General features: G+C 42.9%; 2 protein-coding genes across 3 annotated transcripts; both read right to left on the bottom strand.

The window, feature by feature from the left end:
- Positions 1 to 1,638: 1,638 nt before the first annotated feature.
- Positions 1,639 to 9,102, bottom strand: tmem165 (transmembrane protein 165). 2 transcript variants are annotated; one of them, XM_080014518.1, is made up of 6 exons: positions 8,652 to 9,102; positions 6,110 to 6,335; positions 5,429 to 5,604; positions 3,934 to 4,116; positions 3,597 to 3,702; positions 1,639 to 2,941 (listed from the first exon to the last, which is right to left on the bottom strand). In XM_080014518.1, the coding sequence occupies exons 1-6, from the start codon at positions 8,805 to 8,807 to the stop codon at positions 2,865 to 2,867; spliced, it is 924 nt and encodes a 307-aa protein (XP_079870644.1). In that variant the 5' UTR covers positions 8,808 to 9,102; the 3' UTR covers positions 1,639 to 2,864. The 2 variants fall into 2 exon arrangements, with proteins under 2 accessions (XP_079870644.1, XP_079870643.1); XM_080014517.1 differs by having other exon boundaries at positions 6,110 to 6,338; positions 8,652 to 9,100.
- A 606-nt stretch (positions 9,103 to 9,708) lies between these two features.
- srd5a3 (steroid 5 alpha-reductase 3) lies at positions 9,709 to 13,548 on the bottom strand. The gene is made up of 5 exons (XM_080001470.1): positions 13,335 to 13,548; positions 11,273 to 11,424; positions 10,995 to 11,186; positions 10,786 to 10,911; positions 9,709 to 10,254 (listed from the first exon to the last, which is right to left on the bottom strand). Exons 1-5 carry the CDS (start codon positions 13,538 to 13,540, stop codon positions 9,995 to 9,997), a joined length of 936 nt encoding a protein of 311 aa, XP_079857596.1. The 5' UTR covers positions 13,541 to 13,548; the 3' UTR covers positions 9,709 to 9,994.
- Between the last annotated feature and the right edge of the window lie 6,348 nt (positions 13,549 to 19,896).

Here is a 19,896-nt window from a genome sequence, read left to right as displayed (position 1 = left end):
ACGGTCGGCCCCAGCACCAGCCCTCGCCCGACTGGCAGCAGCAGCACCTAGGGGGTCCGGCGGAGGACCAGGGGAGAAGCTGGCAGCTAGCTTCTCAGCCCAGCAGCCCAACAGCCAAGACCGGCCATGCCTTCACCAGCTAACAAAGCAGCTTGAGGCCAGGTTGTCTCCCTGGCCTCAGTTTGGTGTCGGGGTATGTGGTGTGGGGAGGGTCTGGTGATCAGCCACACCTGACCTGGATCTAGGTGATTGGGATCGGGGTGGCTGCATACCTGTTGGTTGGTCAAACGAGCAACAGGTTAAAACCCCCATTCCCACACTCACTCAGGATAGGAGCCCGTGTCATGACATCGATCTGCTCCTGGGCTAATTCCACCTAGCCTCGTCTGCAATAAACTGGTTTTTACAACCCCTCCGTCTCTGGGGGTCTCTGCTGGAGGGCCCTGAAAACGCCACTTGGATGGTGTGTGGTGGCGAAACTGCCACATATTTAAAAGCGGTACTCTGTCAGGGCCTTAAGTGGGAGTGTACACATTGATTAAAAACGACACAAACTTGGCCCGGACAACCATCATCCTGCCCTCACAGACATGTTCGACGGTCAAAGACAAAGAGGTGAAACGTGAAAGGTGAAGAATAAAGCTCCCACCCCTCCGCTGGTTGAGGTCATGTGGCTGAAAGTCACTTCCCCGCCCCACTCACTCGTCCAGACTGTCTCAATAAGACTATCAATCACCGTGTGTCTCTTGGATAAAAGTGACATCAATTTTCTTCAGTTTCAGACTCAAACAGACATGCTCTTTTCCTAATGTCTCTTGCCCCATTTAGGTGAAGAGTTCCCGCTCTAAAAGCAGGCTTATTAAAACAAGCAAAGAGACAAAAGACAGTGAGAGACCAGAGAAGCACCGAGGCTTTATGCTGTGTCAGTGTCGTCTCCATTGCAGAGTTCTAGATACACGGGGTCCATTATCGACACGAATTACACATTTTCGAGTTTCTATGAAACGTAGCATCAGTTCGTGCCGTTTCCCCCTGTTTACATCGGCATTACGTCTAACTACACATCCCTTCTGGATGGAACCCTGATAATAATAATAAATAATCATGTGGGTCCCCTTCAATTGCTCCACGGACCCGTTTGGGAACCCTTGCCTTGTTGTTTGGTCTCACTTTGCACGTCATGAGTCTGTACGGTAAACATTTTCACTCTCCAAAAGTGGATGGAATTGTCGCTAATTGTTTTTTATACGTATATAAAGCCTAACAAATATCTACAAAATGCAAAAAAAAATGTTTTGATATATATTTAAAAATTGGAAACTGAGGGTTTATCAGGTTAATAATTCGGGGCAGACTTAGTGTGGCGCCAAGTAACACCAAATACAGTCATAACTGTCTGATTATCACACTGTGGAGTACAAGTAATTATACTTTGTTATTCCGTTGTTGTACTTTGATGCATTGTGGGCAGTTGTTTCCATACTACGGTGTTTCACCGGATGTAGTACAACATCCTGGTACTTTTCCCAAACTATTTGAATATACTATGGTTTCGAACACACTAAATAGATTAGAAAACTACTGAACTGCTACATGGAAACAACAGGCACGTCAATAACCCGTTCAGAAACCATAAAACATGATTTATATATTTTTTTATTGAGCATTTTTTGTCTGGCTTTAAACAACTGTACATCTGTGTCACAGAATTCAGACGGGTTTCACCGCTGGTAACAACCTGTCAAATATTGACAAAGCGGCAAAACTCGGCGCACACACACACAGACACACACGCAAAAAAAAATAATATATATTCATATTCCTCATTTACAGAAGTTTCCCTACCCTTTCCTAACCTACAGTACTGATACTTAAAAAGAGAAAAGAAAGTTAAATACCAACTTTGTGACTTAGTGGTCCAGGGAGCAACATTAAAAAGACAGTGGAGAAATTAAGGAGTAAGATGCAATTAAATCAGTAAAACATGTGCTTGTTTGAGTTGACACAAACCAACTTGTTCGACCTTTAGGTTGGTTTTTTTCCAGAAAGCTTTGCTGATCCATCCTCCATGTTTCAAGCAGAGTGTGGCCTCATCCTGGAGTTTCAGGAGTGTTTGGAACCATGGAGGACGAGATGCGAGGGAACAAGTCCAGAGATTTAGAAATGAAATTAAGTTTGTCGTTTTCCCTCGTCCTGCATTTCATCCGTCTGTTTTCCACCGAGGGTTAACAGAGTTATCTGTTCCAAAAGAAGTGGAAAATGTACTTTCCATGATTCTGAGGAAATGTGGAGGTTTGGGTCCAGAAGCTCGTGCCATTCTGGCAAAACAAACAACTTAATGTTAAATAAAAAGGCGAAGAGGAGGAGACGTAATGGACGCGGCACCACTGCTCCACCCCGTCACACACTGTGGGAGGGGCTTTGCCACGTTGCCATGGAGACTGACGCCCGGTTCCAAACATTCATTAGGCGGCCATTTTGAAACATCTCCTATGATTCATTAACCAAATCAATATTTTGTTTTTTTTCTCATAAACCATCATCCTCGATACAATAGGAAATAACACAATATATATATATAATTCAACATCTGGTAAAGACTTTGAAGAAACCCTTTGAAATGACTGATTATTCAATTCTAATTCGTACAGGTCAAAGTGGTGCAGATTAACACAACACGATGTATTTTCAGGATTGTATTCAACTTTGTCAAAATGGCCGACTGGTCAAGGTTCGAAAACAGACGGGCGTTTCCGTGGCAATGTGACGGCACGCCACCTCTGTGGACACTATAATCATCGGCATCACAGCGTCTCACGTGCGCCTCTCGTTTATGTACAAATAGTTTGAATCTTTCCTTGGATTCAGAATCCGGCATCCGGTTTGATGAAGAGTGCGGAGAAGGCGAAGGCCAGGAACACGATCCCACCAATGATAGTTACTGAGGAAACAAAGAGGAAAATAACTTCAACAATAAGATTTATTACTTTTTTTATATAAATGTTTTTATAGAACCAAGCTGCACTGTGAAACCTTTTAGGAAACAAAGAATACGTTCTTTCTGACAGGGCGTACCGAGCGTATGAACAACTGAACCCTCCCCTCCAGGATTGACCAACAGATAACTAGAACACACAGGTTTTATCTGAATGGCATTCTGGGATGTGTTTACTGCCACAGAGCCGCATGTTGGGATCTGCTTTCAAGCTCGCCAAGGGTTCGGGGGCTTTTATGCCAATCTGCTTTCATTTAGCTTCAAAGCAGCTTCCGGTTTTGGGCCTATCAGGTTCTTCTTCATTTATAGCACATCACTATTTTCTAAATTGAAATTCTGACCATTCCAATTCCACTGGGTCAATGGGCATCTGGGTCTACTTCGAGTACCCCGCCTTTCAAAGGAACGTATGGTAAAGGCAGATTGCAGTTACAGCTGGTCCTACTGGGGGCACTCTGCTCCACAGTGGACATTGAAACTTCAAACTGATGTAGGATTTATTACAACCAATGAGTCGTTTTAGTTTATTAAGTAATCCGAGGGGGTTTAAACTCATCCACCACAGAGAGCTGGAGAGAGAAGTCCTTCCACCACAGCTCACCGGTTCTGACGGAGATCTTCTGTGCGATCATCCTGCCTCCGATCACAGCAAGCCCCGTGCACAGACAGTGTCCAAGCGTTCCTCCCACCGCCACACCGAAGGGATCCTGACGGAAGACCAAATGGCCTTTAATCACAAAGGTGAACTGGAAAACTGTGAAAAGTAATCCATCCTTCATTCAATCACTTTGGTTATTTGAAGGTTGAACAAACTAGAAGCTTCTCTCTGTCATGCTCTGCTGATAGTTTCTTTCAGTCTCCCTAAATGTTTATTCTAACACTAAAACTGAAGGCTCAATATTTACTGAAGAAAAGTCATCACAGGTAGCTCTACAGACCTCCCTTGCAGCCAGGATGATGGTGGTCAGCTGGGACCGGTCTCCCCACTCGGCCAGGAAGGTCAGAGTGAAGGCCTGGAGGAAGATGGGCGACAGGAAGCTGTGGCACCTCCCCTGCGTTGAGGATGTCCCCGACCCGGCCTCCAGATCTGGGCCCCCGTTGGCCATCTTCACCCGCTGGAGCTGTACCCAGAACACGAGGGAAAGTAACACAACAAAAGGAAGACAAGAATGAAGCCCAACATCTACAGGTTCTGTCAAAGCCTCCTGAAAAACATCTTCAGTTTTAGTGAGGATGCATTTCCCAGAGAATCTGGGGGGAAAAGTTGATAGTAATCTTGTTCTGCAAAACAACTAATCCAGTAATTGTGGCTACTATATGTGGGTAAATGTGGCAAGTATATAGTAAGTGTGGCTAGTATACAGTAAGCGTGGCTAATATACTGTATAGTAAGTGTAGCTACTATGAGGTAAATGTGGCTAGTATATAGTAAATGTGGCTACTATAAAGTAAATGTGGCTAGTATACAGTAAGCGTGGCTAATATATAGTAAGTGTGGCTACTATGAGGTAAATGTGGCTAGTATATTGTCAATGTGGCTATAATAAGGTAAATGTGGCTTGTACAGTATATAGTAAATGTGGCTAGTATCAGGTAAATGTGGCAAGTATATCTGGTTAGTATTAAGTAAATGTGGTTACAAACAGGTCAATGTGGCTACTAGGGATACCATGGTGAGGAATTTTCCCACCGGTTAATAAAGTCATGACACCGGTGGTGTTATGGGTAACACCGGTCATTTTACAAGGGGGGGTTAACGGTGCCGTGATGCACGGGCGCTAGTTACAGATGGAGGGAGACAGGTCCCATCTATACCTGATCTAAGGTCTCCTATAGCCTCTCCCTCCCGTGATAAGCAGACTGTGCTGTGACTGCTGTGCGCACGGAGCAGACACTTTGACTTTCATCGCGTACGACTAAATATTGACAACATGCTTAGTATATTTGACAAATTAGAATTGTTTTCATTTGATGAACGTCGGCACTGATACGCCAAAAATTTACTAAATGGGTTTATTTCGATTGAAAAAAACACAAACAAAAACCCCCCCCCCACAATGTTTTTTTTTTGTGGGCCAGTAATGTAATTAACGTATAAGCCCGAACACTGTGCGCCACCGGTAACACCGATAACCTCGGCAACCCTATTCGCTACTATAATGTAGATGTGGCTAGTATAAGGTGGATGTATAAAAGTAAATGTGGCTAGTATCTAGTAGATGTGGCAAGTCTATAAATGTCGCTAGAATATATTAAATGTGGCTACAGAATTGTAACTCCATAAATTGCTCATTCAGATTCTGCTCTGGTTCTGTATATTGACGTTACTGATCTCCTCTTTGCTTCGGGGTCGTTGCTGTTTAAACTAAAATGTTCTGTATTTAGACGGTTCCTGTGAGGCCAACATGACAGACGGTGCAAATTGAACGCTACCTCTTCATCCTTCTTCTTGATCTCCGCCTGCACCTCCTCCAGCTCCTCCTGTCCTTCATCAGGACTCATCCTCAGCCCCTCCCTCAGCATGCGCACGCCGAATATGGCGAACAGCGCCGTGGAGACGTAGTAGGTATAGATCCTGGGGATGATGGTGGTGGCGTAGCCGAACAGCACTGGCAGGAACATAGGAATGTTCAGTGAGACATGGAGGGGGTCTTTCAGGGCAGGGCATCGAGAATCAATATAGATTGCCCATTTCACTGTTATCATTTAGGGGTTCTCTTATCAACGTTGACCATCCGGATGACTCCCTAATGTGTTCCTTTTCCCCTTTTGGTGTGCTTTCCATCGCAACTACAGATGAGATTTTGAGTCTCCTTCCTGTTGTGGAAATGCGATAAAGTAAGCGGCCGAAACCGCAGCTCGACTTTGGAGGTTCAGCAGCAACTCGCGAAAATGTCACTTATTCCAAATAAAACTGTTTCAGTCAAGCTCATATTTTACAACATTTGAAAACTTGATACGGCATCAGGCGACAAAGAAAGCAACTCCTGTAATGTGTTCACAGTTGAAGCGGTTACGAGACAGAAGCAACGAAGCAACATCTGAGGTGAGTCAACACAGTTCTCTGTAAACACTAGACCTCCAGCCTTGTAAAGATCACTTCCTTCCACCAACCTGAGAGACAGGTCATGACTCCCAGCGCCAACATGGCCCCCACCAGCACCGTCAGCCGGTTGTAGCGCATGGCCATGATGGCGGCGATGAAGAATGTCTTATCTCCCAGCTCAGACACGATGATGACGGAGATGGCTGCTGCAAAGGCGTGGATGAACCCCAGGTTGTCTTTGCCGGGGTCTTCTTCGCTGACCACGGGGCCGATGGGGTGGGGGCTCGGAACCTTCTGCTGGAGAAACAACGGCAAACACAGGATTTCAGGTACAAGTTAGATTTGTTGTTTATCATTCGGTTTATTGTATATTGTCATATTTCTATTGTGTACAGTTAACTGTATACAATATATTGGATAGTATATTTTCACATTTCCATGTTTCCATTTTCTTTGTTGTATTTTTTATTTTATTACCTATTTGATGTGAGCTGTAATTTCCCTCCGGGGATGGTCTATTTATCTTACTGTACACAGTATTTACACAGTGGCAAAACTGAGCATAGGATAATAGATAAAATTATAAATAATTACGAAAAATAAAATGTTCAGGAGACAGAATAACATAGAATTGAGTGTTGCATTCAGTTATAACTTCTCAGAATAATGCCAAATCTTGTTGCAACAACGATGCAAGCGGCTTAAACTCTAAAAATGTTATTCACAGAAAACAACTTTAGCCAACATTGTGTCCTGCCAACAATATGCTCTGATTCGCAGTCTTTTTCACATCAAACAGCCTCAGGTTGATCTGCATTAGGCCATGCCCCATTTGATCAGACTTAGTCTACAGATCCAATCGAAAATTAATATTTTTATTGTTCGATCTGAATCAGATATAACAATAAAAATATTAATCTCCAGTGAGATAACAGAGAAATTGGAATCTAAACAATCATTGCTGGACCTTCTCTCATTTAAAAGGAAATAATGTGACAAATAATCTCTTGAACTTGAACAGTGGAATAACAGTGCAAGCACCTGCCCCATGGACCCCACGGTTCCCTTCATATCAGGCGCGCTTTTTATTTTATTCTAAATGAATGGGTGTTGAGGTAGCGGATTGTCTGGGCAAGATATATTCATGAGGATATCTTCATGAACCTTGAACCTCGGCGCACCTGCGATGTGCGCGCAGCGACTCTGCTGTTCTGCTCTTTTTTTCCCCCAGAGCGGCAAAATGCCTAGAACAGCAGCTGGAAGCCCATGTGCCTTTTCTGTATTTTGAGCACCTGCCCATAAAAGTCTCTGTACTGGACTGTAGAGGGGAAGTGCGACCTGATCACCAGTGGTTACTTGACAGCTCTGAGCGGAGAGGAAGAGAGCCTCCGCCCCCTCCCTCCCTCCCTCCCCCCACCCCTCCCTCTCCCTGCTTCGGTTTCAGAACACGGTCAACTGCATTTACACCATTTCAATTCTTGGATTTTTCCTGGCGGATAAAAAACAAAATAAACCCCTGTCATCGATGTCAATCACGATTGATGAGGTCGACCGCCGATAGACAACAGACAATTTAATCGTAAATCGGCCCAAGCCGCTCTAGATCAGTGTTTCCTAATCCAGTCCTCCAGGTTTTACCGCCCACTCTCCTCTATATTAGGAACGACACATTCTCCTCAGGCCCTTCATGGAGCTGGTGTCCAGGTTCCCACTAACTTCAATTCCAGGACATTTTTCACCCCCATTTTAATTCATATTAACGACCTCGTCCACTCACACATTTCTTTCACTCGGGACTTCAACTTGAGAAGAAATCCAATCGTCCAAAACCCCCGACGGAGGGCTCCCGGAGAAGGAAGTTAAATATTTTCAAAAGAAAGGCTTTATAGGCCAAGTACAGTACACTCACACATACAGTGAAATTGCACTCTAGATTCCGGTGACTCTCAGTACATACAGAACAAATTTAAAAAGGAGAGCAAAACCTATTTATTTGAGGAAAAAAAAAAAACATTCACGTTGAACAGTAGGTGAACGTAAGATGAAGACTAAATATTGAATAGTTGAATATATACAGTGTGTGAAGGAGTTCGCACTGTTTATACGGGAGATGGCGTGGTGGAATACCACTGTCGTGGTGTCCAGTGCTGTTAGGTCCAAACCAATGAGTCTAGACCGAGGGCTCCTTCCACCGGGGCTCCAGGGGGGTCCCCCAGCAAAACAAGAAACGGTTCAACTTGTGCCCGTTTCTTCCATTTCCAGGACGTCAGCACCGTTCGAGAGCGTCTGGTCATGGTCTGGTCGGGATCCAAGTTTCATTGTTATCTCCCAAACTAGTCACTAAATCAGACAACGATAAATAATATTGATCAGTTCGGATCCAGAGACTCAATGAGAAGCCCGTTGCGGGTCCACGACACGAGAAGGTTGCGGATCACTGCTCTAGTGCAATCTGATGCACTTAACTTTCAGATCGCCCGCTGTTTATTTATCTTTATCCGGAAGTGGACACGTCACGTCCCTTCCTTTCAGCATGACGACAAACAACCCCCATCTGCTGCTTTAAGGCGCCGTCTGAGGGTTAATATGACGGTTATTTTTCGTTTCTACCTGCTGTTGGGGCTGGTGCGGCTGCGCCGGCTGGTTCTCCTCCAAACTGCCCGACGCACCGGGCGGCAGCGGCAGCAGCAGCGGCAGCAGCAGCAGCACGGCGGCGACGTGCAGCAGCGGGACCCGGCTGCCCGCCGACACCTCCACGGGAGGCATTCCAACGCAAAAAGAGGCGAATTACCCGCAGAGAAGCCAAGAGAGACCGTTTGTTTTCGGGACCCGAGACCGCCTCTCACGAAAAACTCGAGATCACAAGCGGGAAATCGGATCCGTTCATATTCGCAGCCGACGGAGCGTCGAGAGAGCGGCTGCAGAGCTGGACCGGGGCTGGGAAACGTGCTGCTGCAGAGCTCGAAGCGGATTGGGCGGGAGCGCGAGTGACGTCGCACGGTCCGAGGCGGCGATTGCGTCGCTCGACGGTCAATCAAATGCGTCATGGAAACCCGCGGTCAAGTTGGAGAGGCGTGCGAAGCCCAGCGCGAAAACGTCACCGCAGGAAAAATAACAGAATAATAAATACAAGGAATAAAACATCGGTACGATCAAGACTGGTAGAAAACAAGTACTTTGACGTGTGTAGCTCCTGCGCTATTTTAAAAATGTATTACATTTTAATACATTCCCTTTTTCAATAATTATTTGTATGTATTTAATTACTTAATTACTTACTGTAATTAATTTCATGACATTTCATAAACTAATATTTTTTAATGTTATCCTTTAAATCTATTTTTAGGTTTGCTGATCGAGCTCCCCCGAACTGTTAAGCGGATAGTCATTATTTACAAGTACCAATACCTGTATTGCTGATGCTGAGGACAACTTGCTGTTTATAATCATTTTCTCACGACATTCATTTGTTTGTTCATATTTAATAATAGAAAAAAAAAAAAAACCCTACGGTAAAGAGATAGCATTTTGTAAGTTGTATTCAAGCAATGTAGCATAACATTAGTGTAGTTTATCAAGTCCATAAAATATTGTGATCTTCAATATGTGAACAGATCTGATAACACATTTTGATATTGCAGAGGAACAGAATCATATCCATACACACTCATTACACAGTCATTTATTGACATGTTATACTTTGATTTGGAAATTGAATCGGGTGAAATGTAAAAAGTGATCTCATGGTCTACTGCATCTTGCAGCAGATTTAAACTGGTACACTGTATGAGTAGACTTGCAGTTATAAGTGATCGACCGACTCCAGGGTGTTTTAATGTCCAAACATCAATATAACAGAAGGCCAAGATAACTTTATTGCAGTTGAGGGGAGATTTACTGAGAAAAAATGAACAGCAACTGCACCACCAGAGAAATTAGGGGATGAGACTGTGTCATAAAAGAAAGGGAATATATGCAAACCGTTGCCTTGGGTACAATTCAAACTTGCTGATGTAAAACTCATGGCAGAGCTGAGCCGCCAGCGCTTGGTTGAAGAGGACGTAAGTGATGACGAGCCACCAGGAGAACGACCGCCCCCCGAAAACCAAACCGAGAGAGACGTAGATCAGCAGCTCAGCAAAGTAATGAGGGCAAGAAACCAGATGGAACCAGCCACCGTTTGGCACTCGGTGTTCCAGGGTCTTCACTGCACCTGGAGAAACATAAATATATAGTTAAATGAAGAAAAATATACATTTGATTAAAGCAACCAGATTAAGGTTGTTGTTTTTTTTGGTTTGTTTGGTTTTTCAAATTATACAGATACATGTTGAATACATCAGATAAAAGAAAAACAATACTTTGAGATACATGTCAAAAATGCAAGATATATATAAAGAAACAACGATCAGAATTTAAGATTTTGACCTTTGTGGGTATGTTAAATGTATCTAATGTAGGGCTGGGTGATATCAACATAAATAAATATCACAATGATTTTTATTTACAAATACCCTGACCTTATCAATAATTTAAGATTGATGTAATCATTCAACACACACATATTACTGTAATTCTTCTCAAAGACACATTCAATGATATCACAATAACCAAAATCCCAGACGATAGAATCTCATATCACAATATCGATATTAAAACTGTCTATCGCCCAGCTATTGTCTAACGGTGTAAGTTCCATCTCATTGGTGATTAAAATAAATCTGACCTCTCTGTATGATCTTACCCGAGCTCTGGGTGCGGAGTCTGGCCAACAGGACCAGTGAGCGGTGCTGCAGCAGTGACGCCCAGAGGAACAGAAAGGTTCCGGCCACGTGGTGCCACTCCAGCCGGGACAGGAGAGAGCCAACACCTGCAAGAACCACAGGAACTTAAATATCACAGGGGGACGACAAGATAACAGATACAGAAATAACTTATTTCAGTGAGTCCCACCTTCTCTGTCTCCCAGAGGATTTGAGCAGAGGACTGTCAGTCCCAGTACGATGTAGTATCCCAAACCAAACACATACTGGACAAGGTGTAGGACCCCTGGCGAGTAGACACTGACCAGCAGGCACTCGCAGAGTCTCCTCAGGGAGTGAAGCCACAGCAGGAGCTGCACCAGTAGAGTGGATAACTGTAGAACTGCAGGACAGGACAGCCATCTTAGAGTACTAACATCAGATGACGATTAAGGGTGAGCTGTGTTGTTAACATTCTTATGGATTTACCTCGACTCTCATCCCATTGTGTGCCTGTCAGGAACTCCAAAGTGGAGGTGACCCACAGTGGGTACAACTGGTTCCTTAGGGTCACATTTAGGGACAGGAACAGCAGGAGACCATTCCAGCAAACGGACACAGCATAGAAGTGCCAGAACCATCTGATGGGTGAACACAAAATTAGGCTTTAATGGCCAAGTACGCTTACGGTAGGGTCACACCGCCAGCTTACATGTGCTACAAAGCGACAGGCCGCAATGCATTTCAAACGGAGCTCGGCTTCATCCAGCTGCAAAGGGCGGGGAGACAACTGGCGACGAGCTGACAGCTTCACGGAGACAATTTTTGTTTTAGCAGGTTTCAACTTTATGCAAATGGGAAGCGCCGGGTTATAGCCAATTATTTTTTTATTATGAATTTTTTAAACCTGTGCTGCTAGCATGCTGAGCATACAACCCAGAGTATTTTTATGCCATTGCATCCAGGACAGAGTTAGTCTGCAAGTGGAGTTCAAGTTCTCAACCTGCAATGCAACTCTTTATTCATCTTTAATCATCAAGAACTGCTGCAATAGCTCTGTCCTGTGGATGACATTATGATACACAGAACCGCCACCGATCCCCCACTTTGGAGAAGATCTTACCATATTTTGGTCTGAAAACAACTAATCACTACTCCAAGAGGGGGAGAATCACCAAGGGTGAGACAAATAAACATAGAACCAAACAACGACATGGAAAGGGCTCCTCTCCTGGGGGTGGGGGGGTGGGGGTTTTACCTGTTGCCCCGTTAGACCAAACAACGAGTAATAGGTGTACAGCCACACTGAGCCCGGGCTCAATTACCTAGATCCAAGACAGGTGTGGCTGCTCAAACCACAACATACCCACACCACAGGGGTGTAACCAGGAGGGTGTTCGGGGTTCAAAGCAGAGGCCCGCCCTACCGCAACCTGCCAGATACCCCATCCAGCCACAAGCCCCAAGTGCTGGGAAGATACACTCTCAATGGCGCTGAGCCTTGGAAAATGGATGCTCGGACACATAGGCTATTTTTTTTTTTTTTTTTTTTTTACTAAAAAACATCCCTTAAACTATCAATAAAATAAGGAACACATAATTTTTATGTTTCTCCAATTAGAACAGTGTGGCGGTGTGACCCTAGAATTAGACGTACAAAAATGTCACTGTGGTTGTCACTGACTGTTTCATACAGAACATACAGAAAAATGTAAAAAAAATAAAAGTAAAACATTCAAGTAAGATATGTACACTAAGTAGGATCTATAATAAAAACAGTTATTATAGTAGGTACAACAGACAAGCAGCACATCCAATGAAGAACAGCGTGAAAATAGTAATGATAAATAAACATTGAACATTTATTGTGGGTGAATTAATTAATTTAATCAGCTGTTCATAAGTAAGATGACATGTGTGAAGAAACTGTTTGGGTGTTTAGTGTTTGGTTATTGCAGGCCGATTCAACTTGTGACCCACACATCAATGTAGATTGGCCCTTTGAACAAGATAAATAAACTAAAAAGCACGCCTCAAACATGACTAAACGTCTTTCAATAAAAAAATAAGCAGTTTTCCCTGTTGTCCCACACAATTGCAACTTGTTCACTCAATTTATTTCAAATCAAATAGTCACAGGCACAATACAACTGATATCTGGTTGCTAAACACAGGACCAAGTGGGAAAACATATTGATTGGAGTAATTAAGTTATAGAATGTTTCTCGTTTTTCATAGGTGGATTAATGTGAGAAATTGCATAATAAATTAAGATGAAAGTCATGAAAACATGTTGCTATGAAGCAGCATAAAAAAAAACCTGAAAAAGAACAAGACACAAATACAATACGATTTCAGATTTTGGATGTGCGATAGTATCTTTTTAGTTATTTGACACGTGTAAGCACATTTACTTCGAGCTGATAACAAGTTGAAATCTGTACCCAACCCAGTGTAGATTAACAGGCCTATTTTTGTGTTTTAGAGAGAACAAAATCAGCATTTTAACCCATTTCTTCCCCTTAAATGTCGGTGAAGTTTGAGGGACGGACCTTTTGGGAACACCCCAGCTCCGCCGTCCAGCTCCTCGCTGCAGCTGCTTGGTCTTTCCGTAGCGAATCAGATCCTGGAAGAGGTGAAAAAGCTGAGACCGCTCAAGTCTTATCGGAAAATGAGACGAGAGTCGGTGGAGTAAGAAAGCCAAAAGAAAAGATAAAGACAGAAAAGACCACAGGACATCCACCGCACCGCAACCCATTTAGTGCCTTTGTTTTGTGCATCAGTGAAAAGGTCCCGATAGGAAACCAATGACTTCTCCACATTAGGTCCGGATGGAACGCGATGACAAAATATATATATATATATATATATATATATAAAAAAAACTCCCGATAAACGTTTAAAGGTACAGGTATTTATTCAAAATACCCTGAATGTAATTACGTTTTTTTAAATTGAAATATAGACTTTTTTTTTTGTTTAAAATTGTTATATATTTTTATATAATTTTGGTGTGAGCTGGTATGACGCTGACATTTCCCTCCAGAGATGAAATATCTGTCTATCTATAAATATATATGTTTCGACCAACCCCAGACACACACATGCTTATTTGAGTCAATATTTATGTTGTATTTAAATATTCCTATTGATTTATCATTTCAATACCGTTGCTTTACGTGTATTCATTTTTCTAAAAAAAACCTGTCTTGTTACATGAAATCGCCTCCGCCCACATTTTCACTGTCCCACAGTCTTGCTGCTTTACAACTGTGAGAACACGGTGGAATGCTCAACATTTATGGACGTGTTTGAGTGTATTTTCAGAATTCGTAGTAATATTATGAAAGATTTATTTTAACCGTTTATCTGCATCAAACCGCTGTGTATGTTTATTACAGAACATGCCTAACTGGTAATTTGGCCCAACATCATCATACCAATTATGAACCAATTGAAATCTAGATAATATCTTTACTTAACGTCATCAGTGAGCAGACACTTTTGACCAAAGTGACTTCAAGTTAAAAAAAAAAAAAGACGTGCCTTGAACAAATTTCAAATGTGAATGGTCTTTGAATCGACACGCTATATATCTCCGTAATAAAAGAGCTACCAAAATAAGGTCAGCTCTTTGGACAGCTCTGGACAAGTACTTTGAGAGAAGTGGTAGGGGGCGTCACTTAAAATGGCCAAACATATAATACAGGGCTTTGCAAATTACATATGTAAATTCTGACAGTGCAGGTATATTCTCCGGACAAATTAACCCCTATTAACACATACATGTCGTTTTTCACCCATACGGTTTAAAATAATACGACTACTTTACCCATGAGGCATCATGCCATGCCATCAAGATACATAACAAAATAATTGTAATTTTTGTAGTTTCTACGATTCGGGTGAAGGTTAGAGTTTGCAATGTATATAATTTTTTGTTTTTGCCCCTGTAGAAGCCACAAGTCCGCATGATATCAACCTTGTTTTAAGAAAAATATGCTTTAGTCGCGATGTCATGGAGACTACACTCCCCATAATCCTAAATGTAACAGTGACGTCTCTGATTGGTGGAGCTCTCTGTTACCATGGAAGTTCTAACCACTCTGGCTGATGGGTACACAGGCACGCAAATGCTGATATTTATATCCAGTTAAATTGTTATGAATGAAATTCATACTGAACTTATCACCCTATGTCCCTATTCTCGCCAAACGTAGATTTTAATAGACCAGTCAATTGACAAGAAGCAAAACCAGTATCCCGCTATTATTCTGTGCTAGTCAGAACGAAATATAAAACCATGCATTTAACAGTTTAATAAACCCATGTATTAAATCCATGTCCGTATCCTTATCCATAAATCCATGATCCGTGCGTATCTGAGCCCTCCCCCATTCCCTAAATCTCCCAATTCAAATACATTTATTTAAATTTTGTTTTGTGGAGCACGAAAAAAACATTACAGATTCAAATTCATTGGTTTAATTATCGTTATGTGTAACACGAAAAAAGTCGGACAATCGTACTCTGGGACACGATTCAATAGATACATGTTCATGACTATGAGCCTGAATTTGAAGAACTATACCCATCATTCACCGTGCTTCTGTTGGCACTAACATAGTGGCCGTATGCCTTCCAATGTAAGTTATTCGCAGTGCGGTGAAGAGATTGCAGAGTTACTGGAAGCCCAGGAGTTGTTCCCCACCAACACATTGAACTTCTCATCCACAAGTTCCTGTGCGGGGAGAACCGACAGAATTGGATGTACTGTATGGTCCCAACCAAAGTTTTTTTAGTTTTGTTTTTTTTAACCCGTGCTGTCAGCATGCTGGGCATATAACACAGAGTATTTTTATGCCATTGCATCCAGGACAGAGTTAGTCGGCAAGTGGAGTTCAAGTTCTCAACATGCAATGCAACTCTTTATTCATTCTTAAATCATCAAGAACTGCTGCAATAACTCTGTCCTGTGGACGACCTGTAGAATGACAAGAGCACAGTTTTTGGTGATGGGGAACCACCACCAACCCCCCTCTTTGGAGAACTATTTATCATGTTTGGGTGTATAAACAGCTGATCACTACTCCAAGAGGGGGAGAATCACCACGGGTGAGACAAATAAACATAGAAACAAACGACATTTACACAAAAACATAAACATTGGACGACAACATGCATTGAAAAACAGTTAAAAATAAAAAACTGTGTGTGTGTGTGTGTGTGTGTGTGTGTGTGTGTGTGTGTGTGTGTGTGTAAGATGTCCACCAATGAGTGTCCATGACTAATCCCCATTGGTTCTGGTGTAGAATGTCCGTATTAAGTCGCAGACTTTCAAGCAGCGGAAAGGGCCCCGAAGTGCCCTAACTCCGCAGCCGTGTAGACACCCTACGGCTGCAGGAAAGCCCCGAGTTCCCTCCCCTGCGGCCACAGAAGACCCCTGGGCCCCCAGAGAAGCCAGATTGTTGTGGAGCAACCCCCACGCCCAGCCCCGAGGAGCATGACCCAGTCCCAGGGAGCACGAGGAGACCTGCACCCCAGGGGCGCACACATACAACCAACCCCCAGGTGCAGGCACAAGACGTAGCCACTGGCACAGAAGCAAGGCACAGCGGCCGCAGACCAAGACCCTGCCCGAGCCGCTTGCCCCATGGGCGAGCGGGCAGGACTCCTATGCCCACCCACACCCCACACAAGGGGGAGGCCCGCCCCACCGCAGCCGACCAGACGCCCCACCCGTCGTGAGTGCCAGGTGCCCATACTGTCCCAGCCATAGTTGATGGTGGTCTATGGGGTGGTGATCTATGGAGGCAACCCAACCGGACATTGGAAATTTGTACCAAGTTCCGATTATAACCGGTTCATTCAAAAAAGACCCGTTTTACAGATGAAATGCAAGATGTGTTTATTATTGGCTTGCCGACACCAACAATGTTGTTTGTCTGTGTTGTGGTGCGCTGACACAGAAAGGAATGGCTTTTAAGGTTAAATATTAGGGTTTGGTTATCAGTGTTTTTTCCACCACTTTTGTACTGTGACACCGCCACAAGTGTGAAGGGAAGAGTAATATATAGATGTGTAAATTAGAAGGGTTTAATACGAAAAACCCTTGCAAGGTTAAACCTCTGAGTAACTCTATCGCTGTCCCCGACTGTTTTTACACTGTTGTTTGTTGTGTTTGAGAAAAATGCACATGATCAATTCTTTGAATGATGTTTTCCATGTTTTATACAGGACAATGGGCTTCTGTATGTTACGTAGCTTTTAAAACACATTGCCTCTGGGTTTTAATGAGTCTCTCAGGGTTTATATGAAGAGAAGAGTTTTGTCCCAACACTGCCTAGTGTAGTATAAGGGTTTAGCAGATCACATTCCATCTTTACTCAACCTGGTGTGGAGATAAGGATAATGGCACAATATTGTTTCTGTAAATCATTGTATGAGGGTAACACCTGGGGATATAATTGAGGTGCACAGTCTTGTGAATGACACCTGACCAGTGAGACACAACCTCTCATCAGTATGAAGCCCTCTTTGTCAGATGCGGGAGTAGACTGATCAAGACCACTGCTTCGAAGCAGCTCTGTATCTTTCTCTTCTGCAGAATAAATATCTTTAACACCCTCAGTTTGTTTTCCTGTAGCGGACAGATTAACTTCACTGACCACGCAACAGAAATTCTCCAACACTGGTTACCTGGTTGAAGCCCGGACCACAGGTGAAGGGGTGGGGCCTGGTGGGAAGAGGAGAGAGAATTGTTTGTGGGGGAAAATGTTTCTGGAGGAAGACACAGGAGCTCTGTAAGATCCTGGCTGCCTACAATAGCTGGGAAAAAAGGCATTTCGCTCCTCTTTATGGTGATTCCTTATCCACATAAAGGATAAAGAAATTCAGTGCGGTGCGGACCTTAACAATTGAGCTGAGGACTGGAGATCAAATCTAGGCTGGACTACCGGACTACTAAATGGACACTCAGTGATTCCCCTTGTCAATTTATTTTTTCTTAATAAATTGTTATGTTGGCATACATTTAAATTGCTATTTCCATTCCTCTACATTTCTTTACATTCCCAATATTCCATACATTCATTTGTTATTGCCAAGAGGGATTTACCAACTAAGCTTCAGACTTAAGCTGATCGTTATAGTACAGTTATGTGCCGTGAGCTCTCAGTTTGGGTAGGCAGTGGCAAATCAGAGAGGTATTAACACGCAACATCTTAATGATGGAGTGCATTGCACGCGTCTCAGAATCATCAAGCCAAATTGAAATGATCAATAGCTAGTTTGCAATGCATTATAACAGAGGACTGAGAACAACTTAGGCCATAGGCTATGGCAGTGGGAAAGCGTTCAGCGAGGTTGTGCCGTGAACAGATATAAGGACCTGGTTTGAAAAATGCTATAAAAACAGCTATCCTTTAAGTTGTGTTTAAGTGTTCCCCAAGCTGCAGGCGAGGGGCCAAATCAGGGTCCAGGGATTGGCACAATAGAGAGGAGAGGAGCAGTGAGGAAGAGGGAGGACGAAGGAGGGAGGTCAGGAAGCAGAACACACTTCCTCCAGGATACTGCTCTCTGAGAGGCATCCTGGAATCTGTCGCCTCAGAGACATTAGGTGTCTTACACAAAAACGCGCTCAATGACAGTGAAAACAATGGAGATGAAGGTGTTTCTTCATACATATTAAGGGGATAGTAGCTCAGGAGGAAGAGTCGTTCGTCCGGTAATCCAAAGGTTGCTGATTTGATCCCTGGCTCCTACTGCTAGCGTGCTGAAGTGTCCTCGAGCAAGACACCTCTGCTGGTCTGCCCCATCCTAGTAGGTTGCCAGGTATGCGCGCATTGCACTAGAAATCAACCAATCATGTTTCCAAAGCATTACTTCTCAATATCTAAGAAAATGCAAATTTTTAATAATAAAAATAGTTGAGTCATCAGTCTCAAGTCATGAATAGAAAGTCAAGCTGAATATTTAATCAATGAATGTCCCGCAAGCCATTAGAACTGTCAACGCTGACCTCACCAGGGTTCCTAACTGAGCCATACACTAGGCTCCACTACCTACTGTACTATATGTAGCATACTGTACCGCATACTGTGTCACTGTTCAGGGTTGTTCGTGATGCCGTATTGCTGCGCCGTACTGTTGTATACTGTGCTGTATTATCCCAAACACTACCTCACTCTATTCACATTCACATGCCACTTTAATTCACATGCCACTTTAATGCACATATCTGTATATACATAGGCATATTCCCTCTATCTATTCCATTTTATTTCATTTTATTTTTATTGTATTTTATTCTATATATTTTTATTTTATTCTATAAGTATTCAACTTACTGTATCACGTTTTAGGAGTCAGTTTGTCGGCCTATTAGAAAGAAATGTTTTATTTTTATTTTTTCCTAGGACATATTGTGTGCTATCACCGGGTGCGTTGCATTACATTTCACTGCATATATGTATGAAAGTATGTATATGTATGTGACGAATAAAAATCTTGAATCTTGAATCTTGAATCTTGAATGTCAAGCAAGTCTCAAATCCTCAGATTTGCGACTTGAGTCTGAACTCAACTGTGTGAATTTTGTGTGGGTGAGCAATGATGCTGCATAATGTCTACTGATAATATAGCTTCTCTTACCAGGTCCTTGAGGTGCTTGAATTTTGTCCTCAGAAATGTAAATACAGAATACCTTGAAAATCTGCCTCACAAACCTTGTACTTTACTTTGTGTAAGGTGGCAAACCCCAGCGCCTTGTATATTCTATTGATATCTCTATCAATATGGCAACAAAAATTAAAAAAATTAAAAATCGGAAAAAATAAACGTTATTTGAGTGTCTGCAATTATTTAGGGGGAAAGGTGTGCAGAACTCCACTTCATGTTTATTTTTTTGTTTGGTTTCCAGTTGATTTGCTTCAGATAAACGATTGTTTCTAGAATGTACTGCCCTGAATAACAGCAATTATGTTGCAGGACAAAACAAAAACTCCTCTTTTATCCATTCTCTCTCTCCCTCTCTTTCGGTCATGCCTCGAGCATTTTGTTGAATAATGAGACGCAGACATGTTAAAACCCATACTTTGGCCTGCACTGTGTAAA

This window comes from Zeus faber (genome assembly GCF_960531495.2).
Source record: "Zeus faber genome assembly, chromosome: 1".
In the NCBI taxonomy this organism is placed as follows: Eukaryota; Metazoa; Chordata; class Actinopteri; order Zeiformes; family Zeidae; genus Zeus; species Zeus faber.
Note: the sequence above shows the minus strand (reverse complement) of the source record. Positions and strands in the feature narration are given on the sequence as shown.

Coding starts and splice junctions, on each gene's coding strand:
- tmem165 (XM_080014517.1), bottom strand. CDS start 8,807: ATGCCTCCCGTGGAGGTGTCGGCGGGCAGCCGGGTCCCGCTGCTGCAC. Junction 4,117..5,428: donor TCAAGAAGAAGGATGAAGAG/GTAGCGTTCAAT, acceptor TTCTGGGTACAG/CTCCAGCGGGTGAAGATGGC. Junction 3,703..3,933: donor TCATCCTGGCTGCAAGGGAG/GTCTGTAGAGCT, acceptor GTCTTCCGTCAG/GATCCCTTCGGTGTGGCGGT.
- srd5a3 (XM_080001470.1), bottom strand. CDS start 13,540: ATGGGTTGCGGTGCGGTGGATGTCCTGTGGTCTTTTCTGTCTTTATCT. Junction 11,187..11,272: donor ACAATGGGATGAGAGTCGAG/GTAAATCCATAA, acceptor CCTGTCCTGCAG/TTCTACAGTTATCCACTCTA. Junction 10,912..10,994: donor TCCTCTGGGAGACAGAGAAG/GTGGGACTCACT, acceptor TGGTTCTTGCAG/GTGTTGGCTCTCTCCTGTCC.